This window comes from Caretta caretta, chromosome 3 (genome assembly GCF_965140235.1).
Source record: "Caretta caretta isolate rCarCar2 chromosome 3, rCarCar1.hap1, whole genome shotgun sequence".
In the NCBI taxonomy this organism is placed as follows: Eukaryota; Metazoa; Chordata; order Testudines; family Cheloniidae; genus Caretta; species Caretta caretta.
This window is the reverse complement of record NC_134208.1, coordinates 151,315,628-151,338,746: the sequence shown is the minus strand read 5'-3', so window position 1 is coordinate 151,338,746 and position 23,119 is coordinate 151,315,628. Positions and strand designations below refer to the sequence as shown.

The 23,119-nt window shown below is 44.6% G+C and overlaps 1 protein-coding gene across 4 annotated transcripts in view; it reads left to right on the top strand.

Annotated features, from left to right (window-relative positions):
• Nucleotides 1-23,119, top strand: part of BTBD9 (BTB domain containing 9) — a 308,026-nt gene that overhangs the window by 230,385 nt on the left and 54,522 nt on the right. The window contains exon 10 of one of the 4 annotated variants that reach the window (XM_075127030.1): nt 21,480-21,565. The exons of 2 other annotated variants lie outside the window; for them this stretch is intronic. In XM_075127030.1, the coding sequence (XP_074983131.1) occupies nt 21,480-21,549 (70 nt within the window). In that variant the 3' untranslated portion in view covers nt 21,550-21,565. Of the gene's footprint in view, nt 1-9,369; nt 9,910-21,479; nt 21,566-23,119 lie in introns of those variants that run through there. One more of the 4 variants, XM_075127029.1, reaches the window with a different exon arrangement.

The following is a 23,119-nucleotide window of genomic DNA, read 5'->3' as shown; positions in this document are numbered from 1 at the left end:
CTCAGCTTCGGTGCCGGGTGCTCTTCTCACCAGTTGAGAGTCCGGGCACCATTCTTCTTCTTTGGTGCCTTAGAAGAAACACCAGAAGCACCAGGAGAAGAGCCAATCCCCGGTGCCAAAGACAAGCAGGCAGGGGGACTGGGATAGAGCGAGACTCATGTCAGACCGCTCTTCCTCCCCACCATCGCAGCAGGTACTTTCAGCTTCAGTACCACTGCAAGCTCCGCTGACACTGGCATCTTCCTCACGCGGACAATATATTGGCCAGTTCGCGGTACTGTCGACTCCACAGGTATTTGCAGTGGTCATGGACCTACTTTCCCTACTGATATTTGTGTCCCTGGATGTTCAAGACTCAGCAGTGCCGGTACCTGCTGAGCAGCTAGAGAGCCATCTCCTGGACTTTGCCCTATATGGTGACCGCCCTCTAGAAGAAACCCCATTTGGCAGCACCTGCACAATCTTCTCCATGATGACGATCACTGGCACTGAAGGGAATGGCACCGCCTTTGTCTCCTCACTGCAGTTCATTCTCTTCATCAGAGTCCAAACTGTGGTCTTACTTTCCCTATCATCACAGCCACATGCACTGCTCCCCGGACCAATCCTATACTACTGTGGTCCCAAGTACAGGGGTGCCGCCAAACACTTGGCCACCAGGTCCATGGGCACCAGTGCCTATGCAATGGCCATTTTGGAACCCATGGGGTTTCCCCGGCCCAGGGCACCTTCTCAAGGTGATCATACTCTGTGGCTTCAGAGAGGAGGGCACCCCCAGAACTGCGTTGAGAGACCCCAACCCAGACTCCAGTACCAAATCCACACCAACCTTCAGGAAGAAGTCCCGCAGGCCTCGGCTGACGCTGAGGAAGTGACAGAGGCTCCTAAGCCGGTCATCGCCTCTTCCTCCTCCTTCCCAGATGAGGCAATGGTGGCAGCAGGGGTCTCCCCGCCGCAAGATGAACCCAAGGCATATCAGGACTTGGTAAAGCCGGGAACCTCAAACTCGGGTATACAAGCAGAGGTGGTCAAGGAGACAATACACAGACTTCTAGATATGTTGTCAGCGGCAGGTCCCTCTAGTGTTGCTCTACCACTCAACAAGACCATTATGAACCCAGTCAGGGCACTGTGGCAAACCCCTGCCTCCCTCCCTCCTACGGCAAAGCATACAGAGCGCATATACTTTGTACTAGTTAAAGCAGGGGTGGGCAAAGTTTTTGACCAGAGGGCCACATCTGGGAATAGAAATTGTATGGTGGGCCATGAATGCTCACAAAATTGGGGTTGGGTTGTGGTAGGGGGTGCGGACTCCAGGGTGGGGCCAGAAATGAGGAGTTCAGGGTGCGGGAGGAGACTCCAGGCTGGGGTGGGGGAGTAGGGTGCGGGGGAGAGGGGATGAGGGCTCCAGTAGTGGGGGGCAGGCTCTGGGGTGGGGCTGTGGATGAGGAGTTTGGGATGTAGAAGGGTGCTCTGGGCTGGGACCAAAGAGTTCGGAGGGCAGGAAGGGGATCAGGGCTGGGGTAGGGGTTTGGGGGGCAGGGAGGGGGGCGGGCTCTGGAGTGGGGCTAGGGATGAGGAGTTTGGGGTGCAGGGGAATGCTCCGAGCTGGGATCGAGAGGTTCGGAGGGCAGGAGGGGGATCAGGGCTGGGGGAATGGGGTTAGGGCGCGGGGAGAGGCTCAGGGGTGCAGGCTCCAGGCAGCTCTTACTTCAAGCAGCTCCCAGAAGCAGAGGCGTATCCCTTTTCTGGCTCCTATGCACCAACCCTGCAGCTCCTATCTGAAACTTAGCTCTCTTCATCTGGTGGCCTGGAAGCTCCATGACTGAATCATGAGGAGCAAGTCTGTAGAATCCTACTGGGCTGTAGAAAATCCTCCACCAGGGCCACCTACCTTGCAAAATGGAAGTGGTTCTCCATCTGGTCCTACCAACAGAGAATTCAACTATGCAGTCCTCACTACAGCTCATTTTGGAGTACCTTCTGCTTCTGAAACAACAAGGTCTGTCCCTCTCTTCAGTCAAGGTTCACTTAAGGTTCATTTCAGCCTTCCATCCCAAGGTCAACAACCGATCCATTTTTTCGCACAAGATGGTTATCTGTTTTCTTAAAGACCTGGAGAGGATATACCCCCGGGTTAGAGAACCTATTCCTCCCTGGGATCTAAACCTCGTCCTGTCAAAACTCACTGGTCCACCTTTTGAGCCACTGGCAACATGCTTGTTGTTACATCTCTCCTGGAAAGTGGCCTTCTTAGTAGCCATCTCTCCGGCCAGAAGGGTTTCAGAGATCTGGGCCCTTACGTTGGAACCCCCATGTATGATCTTCTTCAAAGATAAGATTCAGCTGAATCCACACCTGTCGTTCCTCTCAAAGGTGGTTTCGCAATTCCACTGCAGTCAAGCAATCTTCCTCTGAGTATTCTATCCTAAACTGCATGCGAGCAGAGAGGAACAGTGCCTACACTCTTTGAATGTTAGACAGGCTCTGGCTTTCTGTATATAAACTACCAAACCATTCCACAGATTGACTCAGCTGTTCATAGCATTTGCAGAGAGAAAGAAGGGCCTTCCCATTTCATCCTGGATTACTTCATGCATCTGGGCGTTACAAACTCTTGGCCCCTGCTAACATGACTGCTTATTTCACAAGATCACAGGCCCCCTCGGCCGCTTTCCTAGTGCAAGTTCCTATTCAGGACATCTGCAGATCAGCAACATTCTCAATGCGCTATGCCATCACCCGGCAGGCTAGAAATGACTCCAACTGCAGCCGTGCAGTCTTGCAGTCAGCCTGTCCTTGAACTTCAAGCCCACCTCCTGTACAACTGCTTGTGAGTCACCGACATTGGAATGGACATGTGCAAGCACTTGAAGAGGAAAAAATGGTTATTAAGCTTTCTGTAACTGTTCTTCGAAATATGTTGTACATGTCCATTCCAAAACCCAACCTCCAACCCCTGTTATTGGAGTCAGTTGGTAAGAAGAAACTGAGGAAGAGTAGATTAGCAGGGCCCTTTATACCAGTGTTATGAGCGCACGGCACCAGAGGGCCCCGGACCCAACCTGACAGATACCTCTAGGGGGAAAAATTCTGGCAGCTGTGCTCAGAGCACATATAGACCTACATTGGAATGGACATGTGCAACACATCTCAAAGAATAACAGTTACAGAAAGCTTTATATAATATAACCGTTTTATGTTCATGGTTGTCTGAAATTCTCCAATTACTGTCTTTAGCACAAGTTGTACAGCTAATACTGTTCTCTATTGTGAACCGTAGAAAAATGAGTGATGTCTCTTACAATGCAGCATATGTTGCAATAGCAAAAGAAAATGGGGAGAATTAGGGATGAAATTCAGCTTTAGAGAGAGAGACAGACTCGCAGAGTTGGAAAAAAGGTGAATGTTTAAACCAAAACAATTTACTTTGCTAGAGATATTCTGTATCCCTGTTGCTGTTCTTAAAGATGTGCTTGGATAAGAGCTTTTTCCCTTGCAACCTGGCTTGTCTGTCTGCCTAATCCTGTACTGAAATTCTAATCCTTTGTAGACTGTTGTCTTGAAAGTGATTGTGAGATCCCCAAACTAGCCTGCTGGATTCCCAGCAGGAGGAGTAGAACAAACTATAAAGGTAGCAAACTCAAACTTCAGCAGACTTCTTTGATGATCAGTAAGAATGTCAAAGAAAATAATAAGAAACAAAGGGAAAGTAAATTGAATTTTGTTCAAGTAGCATATACTGTATTTGATAGTCTACCCAAGTGTGAAAATTCCTTTTAAACTCTGAATGTGTTGCCTTTGGTCAGGGTAATGGTATTTTAATATAGTATTTTGCCTGAATTAGTAATTCAGTGCTCAAAGCCTCCAGTGACAGGCTATTCCTAACCTCTTCTCTCTCACTCAGTCTCAAAAGGCTGAGGATCGAGGAAGAGAAGCCGGGGTGTTGTTATCTTCACAGGGAACGCTTGCTGTCCTTAAATGGGAGCCAATTAATGCACACTGATTGTGTAATTGTCATTTTAAAGATGCTCTATGTAGGCAAATTTTTTCGGCTTTCAAACTAAACCCTGTTTTTCTCTACGCAGTATGACAGTAATGAAAACCAGTCAGGTTCTGGGTTTTTGTTTTGTTTTGTTTTGTTTTGTTTTTTTAAAGGGCAGACATTTGTGACAAGTTTGCTTGAGTTTGTTAGTTTTGAACAATAGAGACGTGTACTTGTTAGAAGAATTTACTGACAAGAAGTCTAGAATTCATATTAAAAAGAAAAGAAACCAAAGGCCAGAAGGAATCATTCCTTGGGTTAATGATTCTTACTTTTGATAAAATAAGTACCATGATTAAAAAAAACAAAACAGACTATCACCAAGATTAATATCACCTGAAATGTTGATCTTTGAAGTTCTGTTTTGTATTGTTATTGTGAAATGGATTCTAATCTATGGTACTTATTTTATAGTGCTCGGTTTCCCCGTGGAAAATTCTATCCATGGAATTATTTTGTAGATAAGACCAAACATATGGCTTATGCATATGCAATTCCTAGAAATTTGACACCAATTATCTGTGTGACTATTTCAGTCCAGTTTTATCTTTTTCATAACGGAAAGTACTGTTTCATTATTGCAAAACTAAAGGCACATTGTCGTTATTTACCTTTTTTCCCACTTGACTTTTGTTTGTCTTCCATACTAGAGTGCTTTGTGGTGGTACATGTTCAAAAGTTTCCAGACCTCTTTATTATTACAACATGTGCATGCTGCTTACCGTAGCTATTCCACTTCCCAAATTCTGAGCTCATCTCCCAGCATTCATTTCCTATGTAGATGCCATTTGTACTGCCACCATTAGGACTGAATCAGTGAATCCCATGTAAAAATCTGTTGGGAGGAGGATACTTCATAAGTCCAATTATTTTTGTAGTTTACATTTTCTAGAGTGGGATTTAAGTATACTTTTCCCAATGAAGTTATCTGTCCATCTACAGTGTTCCACTTTTCTGTCCTTTCCCCCATATAATAAATCATCATGTGTCAAGAAATGCAGAAAGGTCAGTGGCTAAAAGCCATAATTTTTAACCATAGTTCAAAAAACATGGTTTGGCCTTTTTCAGGTTGTTCAAATATTTAGAAGAAGAAAAAAATACTTATTAGTTACATATCTTTTATTGAAAACTGGATTTTGGATTTAATTTCTAAACAAAAATTGCCAAGCATTTATAATCTATAACTTGGTATGATGAATTCTGTTGTTCTGCAGAGAAAAGGGAGACAAACAGCCCAGATATCCATGTTTCAGAGTCATGTGTTGCATGTGTGTTATGTATTCTCATATATGGCTTATAGTCCAATGGAGCAGGAGAGGAGGAACTGCCCTGGACCTCTGGAGTCAAACATTGTAGGTTTTGAGCATAATTATGTCTTTTTTGCATTGAATTATCCTCACCTCAGTATTGTGTACTCCAGAATGTGTTGCCCAAGATTCTGAAGATTCACTGTTAGCCTTGTTTGTTGAATGGAAAAAAAAAATAGCACAAATTATAGCAAGACAGCTGGGAAATTGTCCCAGTGCTTAGCTTACATTCAAGTCTCACTTGACAAGAATAAAAAAGTCTTCTCATTAATCTGTTCATTACACCACTGGCAGTGTTTGTGTTGAAACAAGTCAGATAGGCATAAAGGGGTCACTTTGTTTAATTATTGAACATAAGATCCTTGAACAATAGAGTACTGAACTACTGTTCCTTGTGCTAATGTGTTCACACTGTAAAGGATTCTCAGGGAAGCAAAAGGAAAGAAAATGAGTACCAGCCTCAAGTACCTGGTATATTAAAGGGAGAGGGTATTCTATAATAAGGTTTCACAGATAAAAAATAGACCTGTATTACATTTCAGTATTTAAGGAGGCACTCAGAATTCTGAATATTCTGTGTTTAAAGTTGCATTTGATAGCTTTTATTTTAATCAGTTGTGGTTAATATCTAGCTCTTTTTCTCTGTGTCCTCTAACAGTGACCTAGAGAGGCTACGGAAAAGGTTTTCCAGTCCCTGGTCAGTCTCAGATGCTGTTTTTTTCATTGCCTGCTTTTACCCAATACTCTTGATTGCTGCTGTTCAGCTACAAAAATCTTGTGGGTTTTCTGCAAGCGCAGTATAAAAAGGCAGCATAAAGGTGCAAAGTATTACCGTTAAAAGTAGTGAGGTCCTTGGTTTTATATCTCTTCTGAAAGACAGCACAGTAACCCTAGCACCATGCTGGGGTATTGGTCCAATATTGTCTCAGAGAAAAGAGGGCCCTTGACTGAATCAGAAATACAATTTCCTGCAGGTATTAGATTTTACTCTCACCCAAGCACTGACCTGGGCTTACCCTTACAAGCTTGTAAAATCTGACAAGATCACAGCTGAAAGTGGGCTGGATGCATTTTTTTTTTTAATGTTTCATGACAAGGAATGTGCATGAACTGAAATTCACAGAATTTTTTTTTTAGAAGGACTCCATTTTGATGATGAAAAGCAAACTTTTAGTTAGTTAATATCCCAGAGGAAAGGAGAACATAACTTATTTACCCAGGACAGCACCACTGAAAAAAAGATGCTGGGGTGAGTGCAGCTGTACTGGCTGGGGAAAATGATATTTGTTCCTCCTCTGGACCCACAAGAGTGAAACCCCCAGGGCCCCTCTAACAGCTCAATATTCTGTGGTAATAGGCAACATTGCTTTTACAATATCGAATCAATCCACGGGCCATTATTGTTACTTTTGTTGTTTCAAAAATAACCTTAGCCACATGAATCCGGAAGAACTGAATGAGTTGTTGTCCTGCAACAGGATAAGCAGGATGTTTAGTTTGTAATACTGCAGAATAATTGGTAGTTTTCCACTTGTCTTTGATAAGAAGAGGTTTGTACTTGCTTTCCATGGTGGTAAATAGATCAGATTTTTATGCATTTTTTCATCTAATATTCTGAATTTTTAAATCTATGTTTTGCAAAGATTGATGAGAAATTGCTAAGTTTAAATATGTCCAGCATGTCTAATGCTTAGTTTTGCATTTAAAAACAAAGTAAAAATATTCAGGGGGAGATGTTTTTAATTAAATCATTTTATACATTCTTAAACTAGCTTTAACTTTCTCTAGTGGCTTTGACTTTCTGCCTCTCATGGGGTATGAATCTTGAAGATCAGCTCAACAGCTACTATGATAAAACTGCCAACTCTCAAGTTATTGTTTTTATTTTACTACAAGAGATTATATCTTAAATACAAACTATCTCTCTCTCTCCACAGTTAGCGCCTGCTGAGGGCTTATCTACACTTAAAACACTATAGTGGTGCAGCTGCGCTGCTTCAGTGAAGGCACTACCTACACAGACAGGAAGGGTTCTCCCATTGGTGTAGGTACTCCATCTCCCTGAGAGGCAATAGCTCGGTTGACAGGAGAATTCTTCCATCGACCTAGCACAGTCTACACCGAGGCTTAGGTCAGTTTAACTGCTTCATTCTGGGGTATGGATTTTTCAGACCCCCTAAGAGACATAGTTATACTGACCTAATTGTATTGCTCATACACAAATGCATTCTCTGTTCCTCTCCCTCATTCTTCTCTTTTTTGACTTCCTATTAGACATTAGCTCATAAAGCATAATAATGCTTTGGTTTGAGTGGTGAGGAATTTATTTTTCATGTTTTGAATATGCATGGGTTTGTCTCTCTTGCTCTCTTTGGTATCTGTCTGCAGTACTTATAGGTGCATACTCTTTGTGATGATCAGAGTACAGACATCCCAAAGGGAGAACAGAAGGTTTAGGCCCCAAAAATAAGCAGCTGAACTGATTGATTGAATGCTATATTATTGTACTATGGAAGTATATCGAGTAAGGTCTTTTATGAAAGCTTGTAATGTTCTGAACTTCAAGGTCATTTTGAGTTATGTATACCCACTGTGGTTATGAATTTTTGTATTTGTGTATTTAGAGAACTGCGTCCATAATCTTTGGCTCGACTTCATTGCAGGCAGGGCAATGAGTGGCCAGACAGGGAGAGGCACTTCACATGACACATATTTACACAAAACTGCACTCTAGTAACAATCCATCGTACAACCCAGAAAAAGACAACGGTGGGCCATTAAAGTGAATGGGAGGACATTGAGAAATCCTGGCTATCAACTCAAGAGAGAATTTATCCCACTCTGAATAACCTTGAGTCACCATACCTGGAGAGGAAAAAAAGTGGGTGCAGGTGGAGAAATCCTATTAAAAAGGAGGCTTGAAAGTGAAGTTTTCATCCAGAAACTGAGGGACAGCCTCTAAAACTTTGTCTACACTGGAACTTCGTCGGCAAAACTTTTGTCATTCGGGAGTGTTAAAAAAAAAAAAAAAAAACACCCCCGAACGACAAAAGTTTTACCAATGAAAAGTGCTGGTGTGTACATCGCTTTGTCAGCAGGAGCACTCTCCTGTTGACAAAGCTGCTGCCGCGCGTGGGGGTTGGAAGTTTTTTGTAGGCAGGAGAGCTTGACAAACAGCAGCTATTCTGTGCACCTTTTAGCAGCATGGCATAAGCAGTACAGCCATGTCGCTAAAAGCTGCTTGGTGTAGACAAAGACTTAGTGGGACCCTGCCTATGAATACTGGATCCTGCCCTATAGCTAGTGGGTACAATGTGGAACTGTTTTAAGGCAATAAGTAACTTGTAATAGAAAAGAGATTTTATCTAATATGAAAGTGGTAAAGCATGAAGTCACGTCTTTGTTTATTTTCTGGGTAACATGTATATGTTTGCTTTCCCTCACTATTTCACCTGAGATCTGTGGTTTTTCTGCTAAATAAACTTTTTGTTTATTTTTATGCGAAACAGGTCTCTGATGTGCAGACTGCATGTTGTGTGTGTATGTGACACAAAATGAATTGATAACTGGGGGACTGGTTTTGCCCTGTCAGAAATGATGAACCAGAGAGGAATGGTCCAAGTATCTGGTAGTTAAGAACTCTGGGAGGATGGATTTAGGAAGACTCGGGACTGGAAGGGCTGTTGGTGTTACCTTGCAAGGAGTAACTAGGCTGGTGGAAGCCAGGGTGAGACCTTGTGCTTGTAAACAAGCTGCTGGTGTCAGGGTGTTGAATTGTGGCCTCATGGCACCAAGGAACTCCAAAGTTACAGGGCAGGCTGTATGAAAAACCGTTCCCAGTCTGGGTGATCTCCAAAATGTCACAGTGGTATAGTCATTATAGGAGTTGCACACCAATATCAGCCTACTGAGGTTCACACTCCAAACACTTGCTAAGCAGACCCCAATGGATTCAAAAATGAAGAAGCAAAGTACGAACTATGGCTTATTATTTTCTTTTGTTTATTTTGGGTTAAGGGAAATGCAACACAGAAGGAGGGAAATGAGTCAGATTCCTTGGACGCAATGGATAAAAAGCAGCTTGGGAGCCAATGTTTGAAATATGGTTTTCCGGAGCAAGAGAGATCAGCAGAGGATTTGAGAAGCATGTTCATCCGGTATTTTGAGCAGCAGCAGGAGGAGGAAGAGGAAGGTGACCCAGGGTTGGGAAACCAGCCAGACATTAACCCCTGCAGGAGACAGCTGTGCAGGTAGAGCTGGCCAAATTGCAGCTCCACAGAGACAGAGGCCTGTGTGTGCAGATGGCAAAGATGACAATCCGAGAGATGATTGCATGAGCTGCAGCACAAAAAAGAAAAGCTGCAGTGGTAGCAGAATATCACCAACGGTGCTTAGAGATGATCGAGGCAGCCAAAGCCAACAATGAGGCAGAGGAGCGGGTTCACCAGTGGTGAATGGAGGCGACCTAGGTAGCCAAGGCCAACTAAAAGGGACAGTACAAATGGCAGCAATCAAAATAGAAGAGAGAACATACAAGCAGCAAATGAAGGCACAGGAAATACAGATCTGAGTACTAGAGCAGCAGAAAGGTATTCCCCAGCCCAGTGTTTTCCCCAGGAATTGAAATTGGGGGGGGGGATGTTCAGATTTACAGGCAGGGGGGTCAGGGCCGATGAGGGGTGAGACCGTGAGGGTGAAGGTGGGCTGTATGGCACCATAGTAAAAACTGAAAAATGCTTCATGATCATTTTATTAGATTTTAAAATCATCACACAAATTAAAATTGGCTACTCAAGCCTTCTATGAAGCTCTACATCTTTCTTGGTTTCTTGTTATAATTTTGCACAACTCTGTTAATTAACTTCTTGAATGCAATGCATTAATCTTTGGTGGCTTCTCATGTGTCCGGTACTTCCATTCCTTCAGTTAGTATGCTCATTTGTTCATTCATGTGATCAGGCAGAAGGCGACTTCTTTCAGAACACAAAATTCTATTCAATGATGAAAAAGAACGCTCAACTGTAGCTGTTGTGACTGGGAGTAGCAAGAGATGAATTCCTACTTCTTTCAGCCCAGGAAACATAGCATAAAGATCAGGTCAATCTACTAGTGATGATAAAAAAAGAAGTTGAAGTCAAATCTTCATTCATTCGTCGTATGATATTCCATTCTGTGTTCAAATTCTCTATTCTGTCCTGAGCACATGGCAGCCCCATTGCTGGTAGTGCCTCACTCCACTCAACTGTCGGTGTTTTATAGGACAGGGATCTGTAAAAGCTACGTAGAGGTTGAGTAGAATCTAGAAGTCGCTGTTGTAGATTTTTAAGAATCAAGTCTGTGTACTTTTTCAGTTGTCTTAACAAACACTTCTTGTCCTGTTCACTTAAGGATTCAATATAAATGCCTTCATTAGTCAACTTCTGGACTGAAGTCTTTGCTTCTTCCAGTACTGGTAAAAATGAGAAAGTAAGCAATTTTTCAGTAATAGTATGCTGGGACACTTTTGTATTTTTATGTCTGATTTTGTAAGCAAGTAGTTTTTAAGTGAGGTGAAACTTGAGGAACGTAAGACAAATCAGACTTCTGAAAGGAGTACAGGAGTCAGGAAAGGTAGAGAACCACTGATGCAGGTGATTTGTTTCTGGTGTTAGTCCCTGAAAAAGAGCAGAACTCATGGGAGGATCCTTTGAGGTGATAAAGAGACTAAATTAAGTGCATGTACAGAAATCTACCATCAGGGCTTACCCCAAACTGCTCACATTAACATACTAAAAATATAATAGGGAGGCTATAGTAAACATGATGTGCTATGCAGATGAGGGCTGCAGAGTATTGCCTCTCTTAGACTTAATGTTTGAGAGTAAGGGGGAGACCCCGTTAGAGAGTGTTAATTGAAGTGAAAGGATAACCCAACTAGAAAAGAGAGAAGTCATGTGTGTGTTACAAAGTCAGAAAGGGGTGTTTTCTAACAAATCTAGCCTGACTCACGTGAGAGAACATCAGATTAACACCAGTGAAGCACACCCAGTAACCAGTAGGGCTTACAGGACAACAGGGATGAGGGAAGAGATCAAGGGGGAGATGCACAGCATGCTAGACATGGAAATTGTAGCAGTCTCAGACAGCCCCCTAGGTTTTCTTCATTATCCTAGTGTCCCACAGAAAGACTGTACAGTAAGGTTTTGTGTGGATTATAGAAAATGTAATGCTGTTACAGTCCCAGATGCTTGTGTGGATGATATGTTAGATACACTTAGCTAAGTATTTAACCGCTGTGCATTTAACCAAGGAATCTTGGCAAGTTCCCTTGGATACTGAGTCACAGAAAAAGTCTGCATTCATTACTGATTTTGGACTTTTGGAGTTTAAGATACTACTCTTTGGATTAACTGATGCAGGGGATACATTCCATAGGCATAATCAGATATTATGTGGGTTCCAGGACTTTGCTATAAACTACATAGATGATATTGCTCTATTTAGCAACACCTGAGAGGAACACAAAACACAAGTAGGGAAAGGTATTGAGAAATCTTGAGGAGGTAGGCATCACAGTGAAGGTGTCAAAATGTATGGTGGGGTCAGCAAAGATCTCTTAACCAGGGTCATTGGGTGAGTGGAGGCCAAATCTACCCAGATCTCCTGAAAGTGGAAGCTATTGTGAATTGGCCCAAAACTAAAAACTGGTTCAATCTTTCATAGATCTATTGTCAAAAATTTGTGAGAGGTTTCACTAACAGCATTGGTCCTATCACAAACCTATGCCAGAATACAAAGGCAGAAAAAGTGGTTTGATTAGACATCTGTCAAAAGGGTTTTGATGCAGTGAAACAAATTTGATCAAAGACACCCATTTTAGCCAGTCCAGATTTGAAGAAAAAGTTTGACTTGTGTTCTGATGCACCCAGCACATATCTTGGAGCTGTATTGATGCAAACTGGGGAGGATAACAAGAAACACCCCTTTGCATTTCTGAGCAAAAAACTGTCTCCCACCGAACAGAATTATTCTGTAATAGAAAAGGAGTGTTATGTCTTTGTGTAAGCTGTAAAACAACTCAGACCCTACGACATAGTCAGGGGTTGGAGAACAAGATAGCCACACTCTGCATTAGCCATTCATTCACATATATATATTCATCTTTGCAACTACTTATCCCTATTGGGTTTGAACAAGACCAGCTGCTGCCAGAATTGTTGATTTTGTGCTACCTTGTAAGTCTTGTAAATCATGATGATGAGATGAGATGCCATGGCGCTTTCATCACAAGCCATTGCTGTCGTTTATCTGTCTTGTACATGGCCCTCCTGTAGAGTTCTTGCCTGCTGTTTTGATGCCTGTGACTTTTTAAAAGTATTATGCCAACATGTAGTTGATCCGTTGAATTTGTATGAGTTGGCCATGTTCTGCTGATAACCTTTTAAAGCAAAATCGTGGATTATAGAGTCAAACTTGTTCCTTCTATTATTTCTTTGTATACGGCTCATTATCTTCCTTTCAGACTTAGTGACTTTTCTCAATCACTGTCCACAGAAGTGAGGATTAAATACTTTCTCTCAAACTCATAATTCAGCAGAGAGTTCTGCTTTGACTGCTTTGAATTCAGGTGCTTTTAAAGAACAGCTTTTTTGTTAGTTTTATGAGACTTATGATTTCTCTTCTGTTTTCTTAAATAAGATAAGGAAATTGCATTTATTTCAAACTACTTCACCAATTGTATTTCTTATGCCTTTGATTGTATACAAGATAGACTTGTTTGTAGCTGTGAGATACCAACCATATTATAGGCTTCTCGCTATACTGTCCACATCTACATTAGGCAAATTTATATACTCTCCTCTTTCTATGCTGTTTCAGGATGTCCACCTTCTTCCTCACTCCATTTTCTTTCTACTTTCTCATTAGGTGTATTGATTTAAATAATCAATTTTAATCTTGTTTTGCATTTGTACTTTTTAGTTATTTTCCAAAAGAAAGATTGATTCTTACTGGTTGATAACCATTAAAACATGTTGATTTGCAACTAAATATAGGCTTTATACTAAATTGGTACTACTTTTTGTGAATCAGAAGGATTCATGACATCTATACACATTTATTCAAGCAATTATATAGCTGAACATATATTCATTCAGATTCTTGATTTTTACATTTTTATATTATATTAGAAAATGGTGAATGATGTATTGCTTATTAGATTTTGTTTACTCATGATTTGTGTCAGGCTGCATTTGGATGGAAATTTAAATTCAATTAAAAATGCACAAAACCAGAATTTTAAACTTTTTTTTAATTAAATATGTAAAACTAAATTACACATGTGTGATACATAAGGGGAAAAAGCAAGTTTATCAAAACATGATTTGCATTTAAAACTAACTGATTTATTAAACAAAAGAAGTGTTATCAGTAGATAGTGAATTGAACTGATTATTTCTAGTCACCATGTCCTCCAAGATTTTAGAATTAGTAGATTGCATCCTCTCACACCTCATTTTTATTCATAGATGGAAAGAGGAGAACAAGCTTTATTGCCTAGTCCCAATTGGTTTCTCAACTATGAGCTGAAATGAAAAAAATATTCTCTCTGCACTGTAGAAGTAGCTACTATTGTCAAAAGCTGGTTTAGCTCTTCAACAAACTCTGGTTCTAGGTGCTTAGACAATGACTTCCTCCAGCGGAGTGGTTTGACTTTCTTTAAAACTTCAGCAACAAACATGTACTACTTGAATCTTACATATTTATTCAATTTAAATAATTTTAATAGACTGAGGTAAAATTATGCCTTAACATAGATTGTCATAATTTCATATTAAATTTTAAATAGGTTTATTTTTACAAAGAAAATGTGTTTAACTTCAATCTAAAAAATCCTATTTAAATTTATAAAAGCTTTCCCCCACTTAAAAAAAGTCATTGGATTTTATCCAACCTGCTTTCTGATGCTTTACGTCTGAGGGAAGACTTCTCAGCATGTTAGATCATTTCACTTATTCTGTGATATCTTTGATTTATGCAATGGCTGCAATAAGAAATGCAAAGGTGAAAGGCTGAGAGACCAAGATGTTGAGTCATTCAGACCTCAGATACAGAGACCACTAAAATAAATCTCAATATATAATATATATGGTGAAAAATAAATTAGGTTCTTCTTCAGGTGATCGCTCATGTGTATTCCACAATAGGTGTGCGTGCTCTCCATGTGCAGAGGTGCCGGAAGTTTTTCCCCTAGGAGTACCCGTAAGTGGGGAGCGCCCCAGCGACCCCTGGAGTGATGTCTCCATGGCGCGGAATAAGGGGAGCTGCATGCCCTCCCCACCCTCAGTTCCTTCTTGCCACCAGTGAAGGTGCGTCGAAACTATTCTGCTCCAGCTTTTCTGTAGCTCGTCCCCAGAACTGCTTGTTCATTCAGTGTTGGTACCTGTAGTTAGTTAGCTGTTTAGGTAGTTCAGTTAGTTAGAGCACCTGAGCCAGGGCATGCCCCACACCCCAGGTTTTAAGTCGTGCAACACTTGTAGGCGATCTGTGCCAAGGAGTGACCCGCACGCGAACTGTCTGTGCTGTTTGGGAGAAGCCCATATCAGCGATCGTTGCAAGATATGCAAGTTGTTTAAGCCTCAGACCAAGAGAGAAGGGGACATTAGGCTCCGGGCCATTCTGATGGAGTCGGCGCTGACCCCAACTCCAGCGCGCCACTCCGAGTCAGCACTGGGTACCACGGTATCAGTGCGCAGCGACCTTCCGGCGCCATCGACCAGTTGACACTGTTTCCCATCCACGGGGCATGCCAAGAAGGCTAGAAAGATGCCTTCTTCACAGCAGCACCGAAGTAAACCCAGGACAGAGGCTAGACCCATGTCGGGCAGTCCTCAATCCCCACCGGCCTCTAGGTCTCCGACTCAGGTCGAATGGAGTAGCCCGGCCCATTCTGAGCAGGCCTCCCCAGATGTCCGGATGCCCTCCACGCCTGAGGCCCTGCAGGCTGCCCGGGATGTTATGTCCATGACAGTACCAGGAGCACGATGTCAGCTCCACGCTCCAGAGGCAAGCTGCTGCTGGGATCTCAGCAGTCACCCCTGGCTCAGTACTGGTCTCGGTCGAGGGAATGTTCCCGACTTCATTGGCCACCCAGAGACCGTTCAGGGTAAAGTCCACGTGGATTGCCCTCGACTCCCACCAGACTGGTTGGGTTCCGTCTGACCGAGACTCCCGGCACCACTCCACCTCAAGGAGCGAATACCCACGGGACCGAGGCAGACCTCGCCAGTGGTCCTTGTCTCAGAGGGGTTATTGCAGCCAGTCATGGCATGGATGTTGACGCCATTCCCACTCGGAATCCCGCTCCAAGACCCTGCCAAGGCATCGCCTCCACAGCCCCGGGCGTCTATCGCCGGTGTCCTGCCGTTGCAGGTACACCCGTCAGAGCCAATCGCAGAGCAGCTGTTACCGACAGTACTGGTCCTCCATGTCACGATCATGGTCCCGTGGTTGACGTCACTTCCGGCACTGCCGCTCCTCCTGGTCCAGGGACAGTGGCAGGTTGTACGTCAGCGCGGCCTCCATTCGTAGTCGTCCATTGATGGGCTATGCCAGCCAGGCTGAACAACTGGCTCTGCTGGTGCCACAGCAGGTGCAGGGGCACCAGGCCCAGTGGCCGGCCCAATGGTACCAATGGGCACCGTGACCTCTGACACAGCCCCCGGTGGCCGGAGCCTCAGAAGAACCATCGGCCTCCCTCTCCAGACCTCCGAGGAAGGAGTCGGTGGGACGTACATCCTTGGCACCATGCCTGGAGACCCACCAGGTGGTGGACACTCTGGTGCCAATGGACACCCAGAGTACCGCACCAGCCTCCGCGGCCTCCCCAGATGAGGCGATTATGGCCCCGCCCTCCTCCTTCCCGCAGGAGGACTTTAGGGCCCACCAAGAACTCTTAAAAAGGGTGGCATCAAGCCTTCATCTCCAGGCAGAGGAGATGGAGGAGCCCTCGGACTCCCTGTTTAATGTGCTGTCCTCTTTGGCACCGGGCAAGGTAGCCTTGCCTCTCCATGAAGGGGTGGCAAAAATTTCAAATGCCCTGTGGCAAACACCAGCCTCGTTGGCCCCCATCTCAAGAGGGTGGAACGCACCTAGTTTGTACCTGCCAAAGGACATGAGTACTTATACACCCACCCGGCGCCCAACTCCCTTGTGGTTGAGTCAGTCAACCACAGGGACCGGCAGGGCCAGCCAGCCCCTACCCTGAAAAATAAAGACTCATGGAAGCTGGACTCTTCTGGAAGAAAAATTTATTCGTCCTCGCACTTTCAGGTATGAGTGGCAAACCACCAGGCTCTCCTGGGCCGGTATGAGTTCAATCTGTGGGGCTCCCTACCCAAGTTCAAGGACTCACTCCAGGAGCGCAATAAGAAGGAGTTCAAAGCGCTGGTGGAGGAGGGTACAGTGGCTGCCAGGGCAACCCTACAGGCAGCTTTGGATGCAACAGACACGGCTGCGCAGTCCATGACCTCCGTGGCGTCCATGACAAGGGACTGGGCTGTCTCTTGGGCTGTCCAGTGAGGCACAGACCTCCATGAAGGATTTCCCATTTGACAGCAAAGCTCTGTTTGTGGAACAAAAGGATACAAGGCTGCATGGCATGAAAGACTCCCGCACGACTCTCCAGACTCTGGGTCTCTGTGTTCCAGCTCTGGCTAAATCTAAGTTAAAGCTGCAACAGACTCCCACTCAGGCCACCCACCTGAAATACAAGGCCTCCTATAAGAAGTCGCGGAACTATAAGAGGCGCTCTCAGAGGCAGTCTCGGCCTGCCCCCCAACCTGGGTCCTCCAAGGGCAAGCAGGCGGGGAAAAAGCGGTTTTGACAGGACACTCGGGGGCACCCTGCCAGTTCTCATTAGGGATGCACTCTCAGTAAAATTCCCTTCTCCAATCCGTTGTGTGCTTTCCTCCCAGAGCGGTTGCAGCTGACCTTGGACTGATGGGTCCTCAACACCATCTCCCAGGGCTACACCCTCCAGTGTACTTCTTCCCCGCCCAACCATCCCACGCCCCCGTCCCTCCTGGGGGACCCTTCGCACAAAGCTCTGCTCGAGCAGGAGGTGGGGCCGCTCCTGGGTCTAGGAGCTGTGGAAGTGATACCCAGGGAGTTCAAAGGCAAGGGGTACTACTCCCGCTATTTCCTTATCCCGAAGGCCAAAGGGGGATTCAGGCCTGTTCTGGACCTGTGAGATCTGAACCAGTACATGGTGAAGCTCAAGTTCCGCATGGTCTCCCTGGCCTCCATCATCCCCTCCCTGGATCCCGGGGACTGGTACACTGCCCTCGATCTGCAGGACGCATACTTCCACATTCATATATTCAAGGGGCACAGACGCTTCCTCCGTTTTGTGGTGGGGCAGGAACACTACCAATTTACGGTCCTCCCATTTGGCCTGTCCACTGCCTCCAGGGTATTTACAAAATGTATGTCGGTGGTAGCGCCCTACCTCAGGCGCCAAGGGGGTCCAGATCTTTCCCTCTCTGGACGATTGGCTGGTCAAGGGCAGCTCCCGGCCGCAGGCGAGGGATCATGTGATGCTCCTCCTGTCCACGTATACCGCTTTGGGCCTGTTGGTAAACAACACCAAGTCCACGTTAGTCCCGGTTCAACACATAGTGTTTATCGGGGCGCTCCTGGATGCCTCGTCAGCCAGAGCCTCCCTCCCACGGACAGGTTCGAGACCCTGAAGGGGCTCATCGACATGGCCACAAGGTTCCTGGTGACAGCAGCCAGAGCGTGCCTCCAGCTCTTGGGTCACATGTCGGAGTGCACGTACGTGGTCTGTCACGCCAGACTCAGGATGAGGCCAGAGACAACCAGCTCTGGTTGGCCTCGGAGTTCTCCCAGGCCAGGGACAGGATGACAAAGTCCTCACCTTACCTGACTCGGAGATTGCCTCCGTACGGTGGTGGTCCGCCCCAAGCAACATGCTCCAAGGGGTCCCATTCAGGGACACGGCCCTGTCACTGGAACTGGTGTTCGATGCCTTGGACCTGGGTTGGGGGGCCCTTGTGGGGAACGTTCAGACCCAAGGTCTGTGGTCAGCTCAGGATCTGACCCTACACATAAATGTCAAGGAACTCAGGGCGGTACGGCTGGCGTGCGTGGCCTTCCACTCGCGCGTAGAGTGCAGAGAGGTCAGGGTCTTCACAGACAACACCAGCCTTGATGTTCTATATCAACAGGCAAGGAGGGGCCCGATCCTCTGCCGCGAAGCCCTCAGGCTGTGGGATTTCTGTATAGCTGACGCGATCTGCCTAAAGGCCTTCCATCTACTGGGCGCACGGGCGGATCACTTGAGCAGGGACTTCTCTCAGCACGAGTGGTCTCTCCACCACAGGCTTCTTTTCAGAGTGTGGGGGACTCCCCAGGTGGACCTGTTCGCTACTCGGCAGAATCGGCGCTATCCCAGATTCTGCTCCAGGGGGGAACTGGGACAGGGCGCTATCTCTGATGCCTTCCTCCTGTCCTGGTCAGGCCAGTTTCTCTATGCCTTACCCCCATTCCCACTGATCAGCAAGGACCTGGAGAAAGTAAAGATGGACAAGGCCTGGGTCCTCCTGATTGCCCCAGCATGGCTCAGGCAACATTGGTACTGGACCCTCGTGGGCCTGGCGGTTGCTCCACTGTGGCCATTGCCGTTTCGCCTGGACCTGCTCTCCCAGGACTGGGGCTGCCTCTTCCACCCCAATCTAGCAGCTCTCCACCTCACGGCGTGGCTGCTCAGTGGTTAGGTAGGGAAGAAAGGACGTGCTCAGAAGGAGTTCAACGCGTCCTCCTAGAAAGCAGGCAGCCCTCCATGCGACGCACCTACTTGGCAAAGTGGTCTCTGTTCTCCAGATGGGCAGATGAGCGGGGCATTTCCCCAGTGGCCGCCCCAATCCAGTTTATCCTGGACTACCTTCTCCACCTTAGATCCCAGGGCCTGGCACCCTCATCAGTCAAGGTGCACCTGGCGGCCATATCAGCCTTCCATCCGCTGGTGCAGGGTCACATGGTATTCTCCCATGTTATGATTGGCCGGTTCCTCAAGGGTTGGACCGTCTTTTTCTGTATGTTAGGCCCCCGGTCCCACAGTTGGACTTGAATCTGGTGTTGGGCCATCTCACGGGGGCCCCCGTTTGAGCCGCTAGGCATTTGTTCCTGGTCCCACCTCTCATGGAAGTTGGCCTTCCTGGTGGCGGGATCATGTCAGCCAGGCGGGTCTTGGAGCTCAGGGCCCTGATCTCTGAGCCTCCATACACGGTTTTTCATAAGGACACGGTCCAGCTCTGCCCACACCCTGCGTTCTTCCCGAAGGTGGTCTCCACCTATCACATGGGTCAAGGCATTTTTCTACTGGTCCTCTGCCCCAAGCCCCACGCATTCAGTGAGGAGTGCCGTCTCCACATGCTCGATGTGCGATGGGCGCTGGCTTTCTATCTCGAGCGGACCAAGCCATTCAGAAAGTCCTCGCAACTATTCATCGCCTCGACTGAGCACATGAGAGGTCGGTTGATCTCCACTCAGTGGTTCTCCAACCGGATCACTTCATGCATCCGTACCTGTTATGATTTGGCAAGTATCCCCCTGCCACCGATTGTGAAAGTGCACTTGACTCAAGCGCAAGCCTCGTTGGCTGCCTTCTTGACCCACATCCCCATCCAGGACATTTGTAAGGCTGCCACGTGGTCCTCGGTTCACACGTTCACCTCGCACAATACGATCATCTCCCAAACCAGGGATGACGCCGGGTTCGGCAGGGCTGTACTCCATCCCGAGAATTTTTGTGAACTCCTACCCAGCTCCAACAGATATAGCTTGGAATCACCTATTGTGGAATAGACATGAACAATCACTTGAAGAAGAAAAGACAGTTACCTTTTCCATAACTGGTGTTCTTCAAGATGTGTTGCTCATGTCTATTCCACATCCCACCCTCCTTCCCCTCTGTTGGAGGAGTTTGGCAAGAAGGAACTGAGGGTGGGGGAAGCACACAGCTCCCCTTATACCACGCCATGGAGGCACCGCTCCAGGGGTTGCTGGGGCACTCCCCCCCATGGGTACTGCTAGGGGGAAAACTTCCGGCACCAGTGCACATGGTGAGCACGCACACCTATTGTGGAATAGACATGAGCAACACAACTCGAAGAACACCAGTTATGGAAAAGGTAACTCTATCTTTTATTAAAATATGTTCAGTGCAGGCACAGAGCAGAAGAGGTGTCCATTTTCAACAAATATGGAGACTGATTCTCCAATCTTTACTCAGACAAAACGCTCATAGAAGTCTAAAATATTGTATGAGTAGACACTGCAGGGTTAGGACCGTGATTTTTAACCTTTGTCAGTACTGCCATCTTCATACAGGCAAAACTCTTGAATTCTCTGGGAGCTGGACCTGAGTAAAGGACTGTTGGATTTGGCCAAATGAAAAAGCCAAAGCCTTCTATGGAGGAAGTTAGAATCTTGATGCATCCTGGCAACATTTTCCCTTTATCACAAAGAAAATGGCTTATTTAATCTACAAACTGTAATTCTGGGAAAATTTTAGGTATAACAAGAAATCTCAAATTTGAGGGTCTCATTTCCTTTAAAGAGCAATAGGTTCTCAAACATGAGGCTAATAAAGATCGTTCATTGAAAAAGAGCAAAGAGGTTAATCTTTGACTGTATAAAATTATGAGTTTCATACACTAATTGGTCCCTAACAAAAGTGGTATCTAGGAGAGTCTTCCTGAATATTTTTAAAATTATATTTATTCCCTCTAAAAAAGTATGTTCTATGTTATTACTGACCTGAAATAAGTATGGATGTTTATTAATGAACTAACTATTGTCAGTTTTTATGGAAAGATAGCTATTTGACTGCTGTAGTCTTTCATATCAATGTGATTTTATTTTTTAAATATGTTGAAAAGAATTCAGAAATCTTGGCTATATCTCAAGTATATAGAATAGTCATACTTTTCTGTTAGCCTAAAGAACATGACCCCATATTTGGTGCTCAGATACATATGTGAAGTAACATGGGGATTTTTCCAGAAATAGATGAAGAAAACTTAACACAGAGAGTTGCATCCTGATCACTGCTCTTCTCTCACTAGAACACAGTACTTGCCCATTTTTACCACCTTCCATCTGAAGACCTCAAGTTACTTTACAGTTGTTAAATGACTTAAGCTTCACAGTATCATTGTCAGGTATGTAAATATTATCATCTGCATTTTATAGATGGGCATGCTGAAGTACCCTGAGGTTGTGACATACCCCATTTCTCACAGAAAGTCCGTGATCTTCTCATTCCTAGTTCTGTGCTTTAACCACAGGATTATCTTTGGCTTCTCCTCTTTGCACTTTTTACAGCTTGGTGTCCGCTTCACTCAGTCAAGTGTCTCTGTGACTAAAGGAAAATCAGTACAATGTGAAAACCTGATTTTATTAATTCAGAGGCTGATACGTTAATTACAGGGATATCAAAATGTAAACAGTCCCCTCCAACCAAATCAACTTTTAACTTTTCATATTTATCAAGTATAGTTTGCCAAATTTCTGTCTATGAAACTTCTCCTCCTGAAAATTTAAATAACCCAGTGTCTGACTGCCCTCTTAACACAAAAAAAAAGAGGGTGGGGGTCTCCTCCTTCTGATTATCTTTACTACATATCATAATGAGTAAAACATTTTCCAATTTCAGAATCAAATGTCTCCCTCAGTAACTTCATTTGTAGGTGATAGAGAACAAACTATTACCACAAGTGCTTTTAAATAAATCATAATTATGTATGCAGAAGCCTCAACTAAATTTGGGTACTCAATGACTAATCACAGTTGGGAAAGGTTGAAATATGTAATTTGTTTAAATAGACAGTTCCCAGCCTCTCCTCCCCACACGTATTTCTACTTTCTTCTTTTGGGTTACAGTAGTTTTACTACTAAATGTCACCTGAAGAGAATTAAAAGCACTCCTAAATGCAACTTGCACACATCCGTTTAAAGGTATAATTGATGCTTTTACATTTGCAACATGAGCAGATCTTTTGGAAAATATAGCCTACAACCTTTTATCTTCTGTTTTGTTCTTTTGATATTTGTAAATGTTAAGCAATGTAAATTATGAGGCTTTTGAAGTTGAAATATCCACAGTGAAGATCAAAATGTTAAAAAGGCTTTCAAGGGGTATAATATCTCTTCATACTGGGTTGTTTTTTTTTTTCATTTCTTGATTTAACCTGTTTTCTCTTTAGATTATTTTAGCAGATGTAGCAGCAGCAGCCGTAGTTAAGGTTGCATAAGCATGTACATTGTAACTGTAAATTATTAAAATGTAATACTGTAGAGAGAAGAGAATTTTAAGTGTAACTCAATAAAGATACACTGGACCATTATGACAATGAAAGCAAAGTACGCAAGAATGAATGGTATTACAAGATGCTACTCATGTATGTCTTAGGCTGTTGGAAATACTTCAGGAGGATATATGGCTTTATTTGAGTTTTTTGTATAAAAAAGCTTTTCTAGAAAGCTGAGAAACATAATGCTTGACTTGAAAATACTGGTACCAGGGGAGAGTGGGCCAGTTATAGTCAGTTTGCTCTCTAATTAAGTTAGAAAAGTTTCTTTACCGAATAGCTAGTTAACCATGAGTATGCCATGATTCTCTTTGGCATGGTTAGAGTTGCAAATATAACCTTACCTTTGACATTTCTCGACATTTGAGTGCGTAATCATATCAAATAATCTCAGT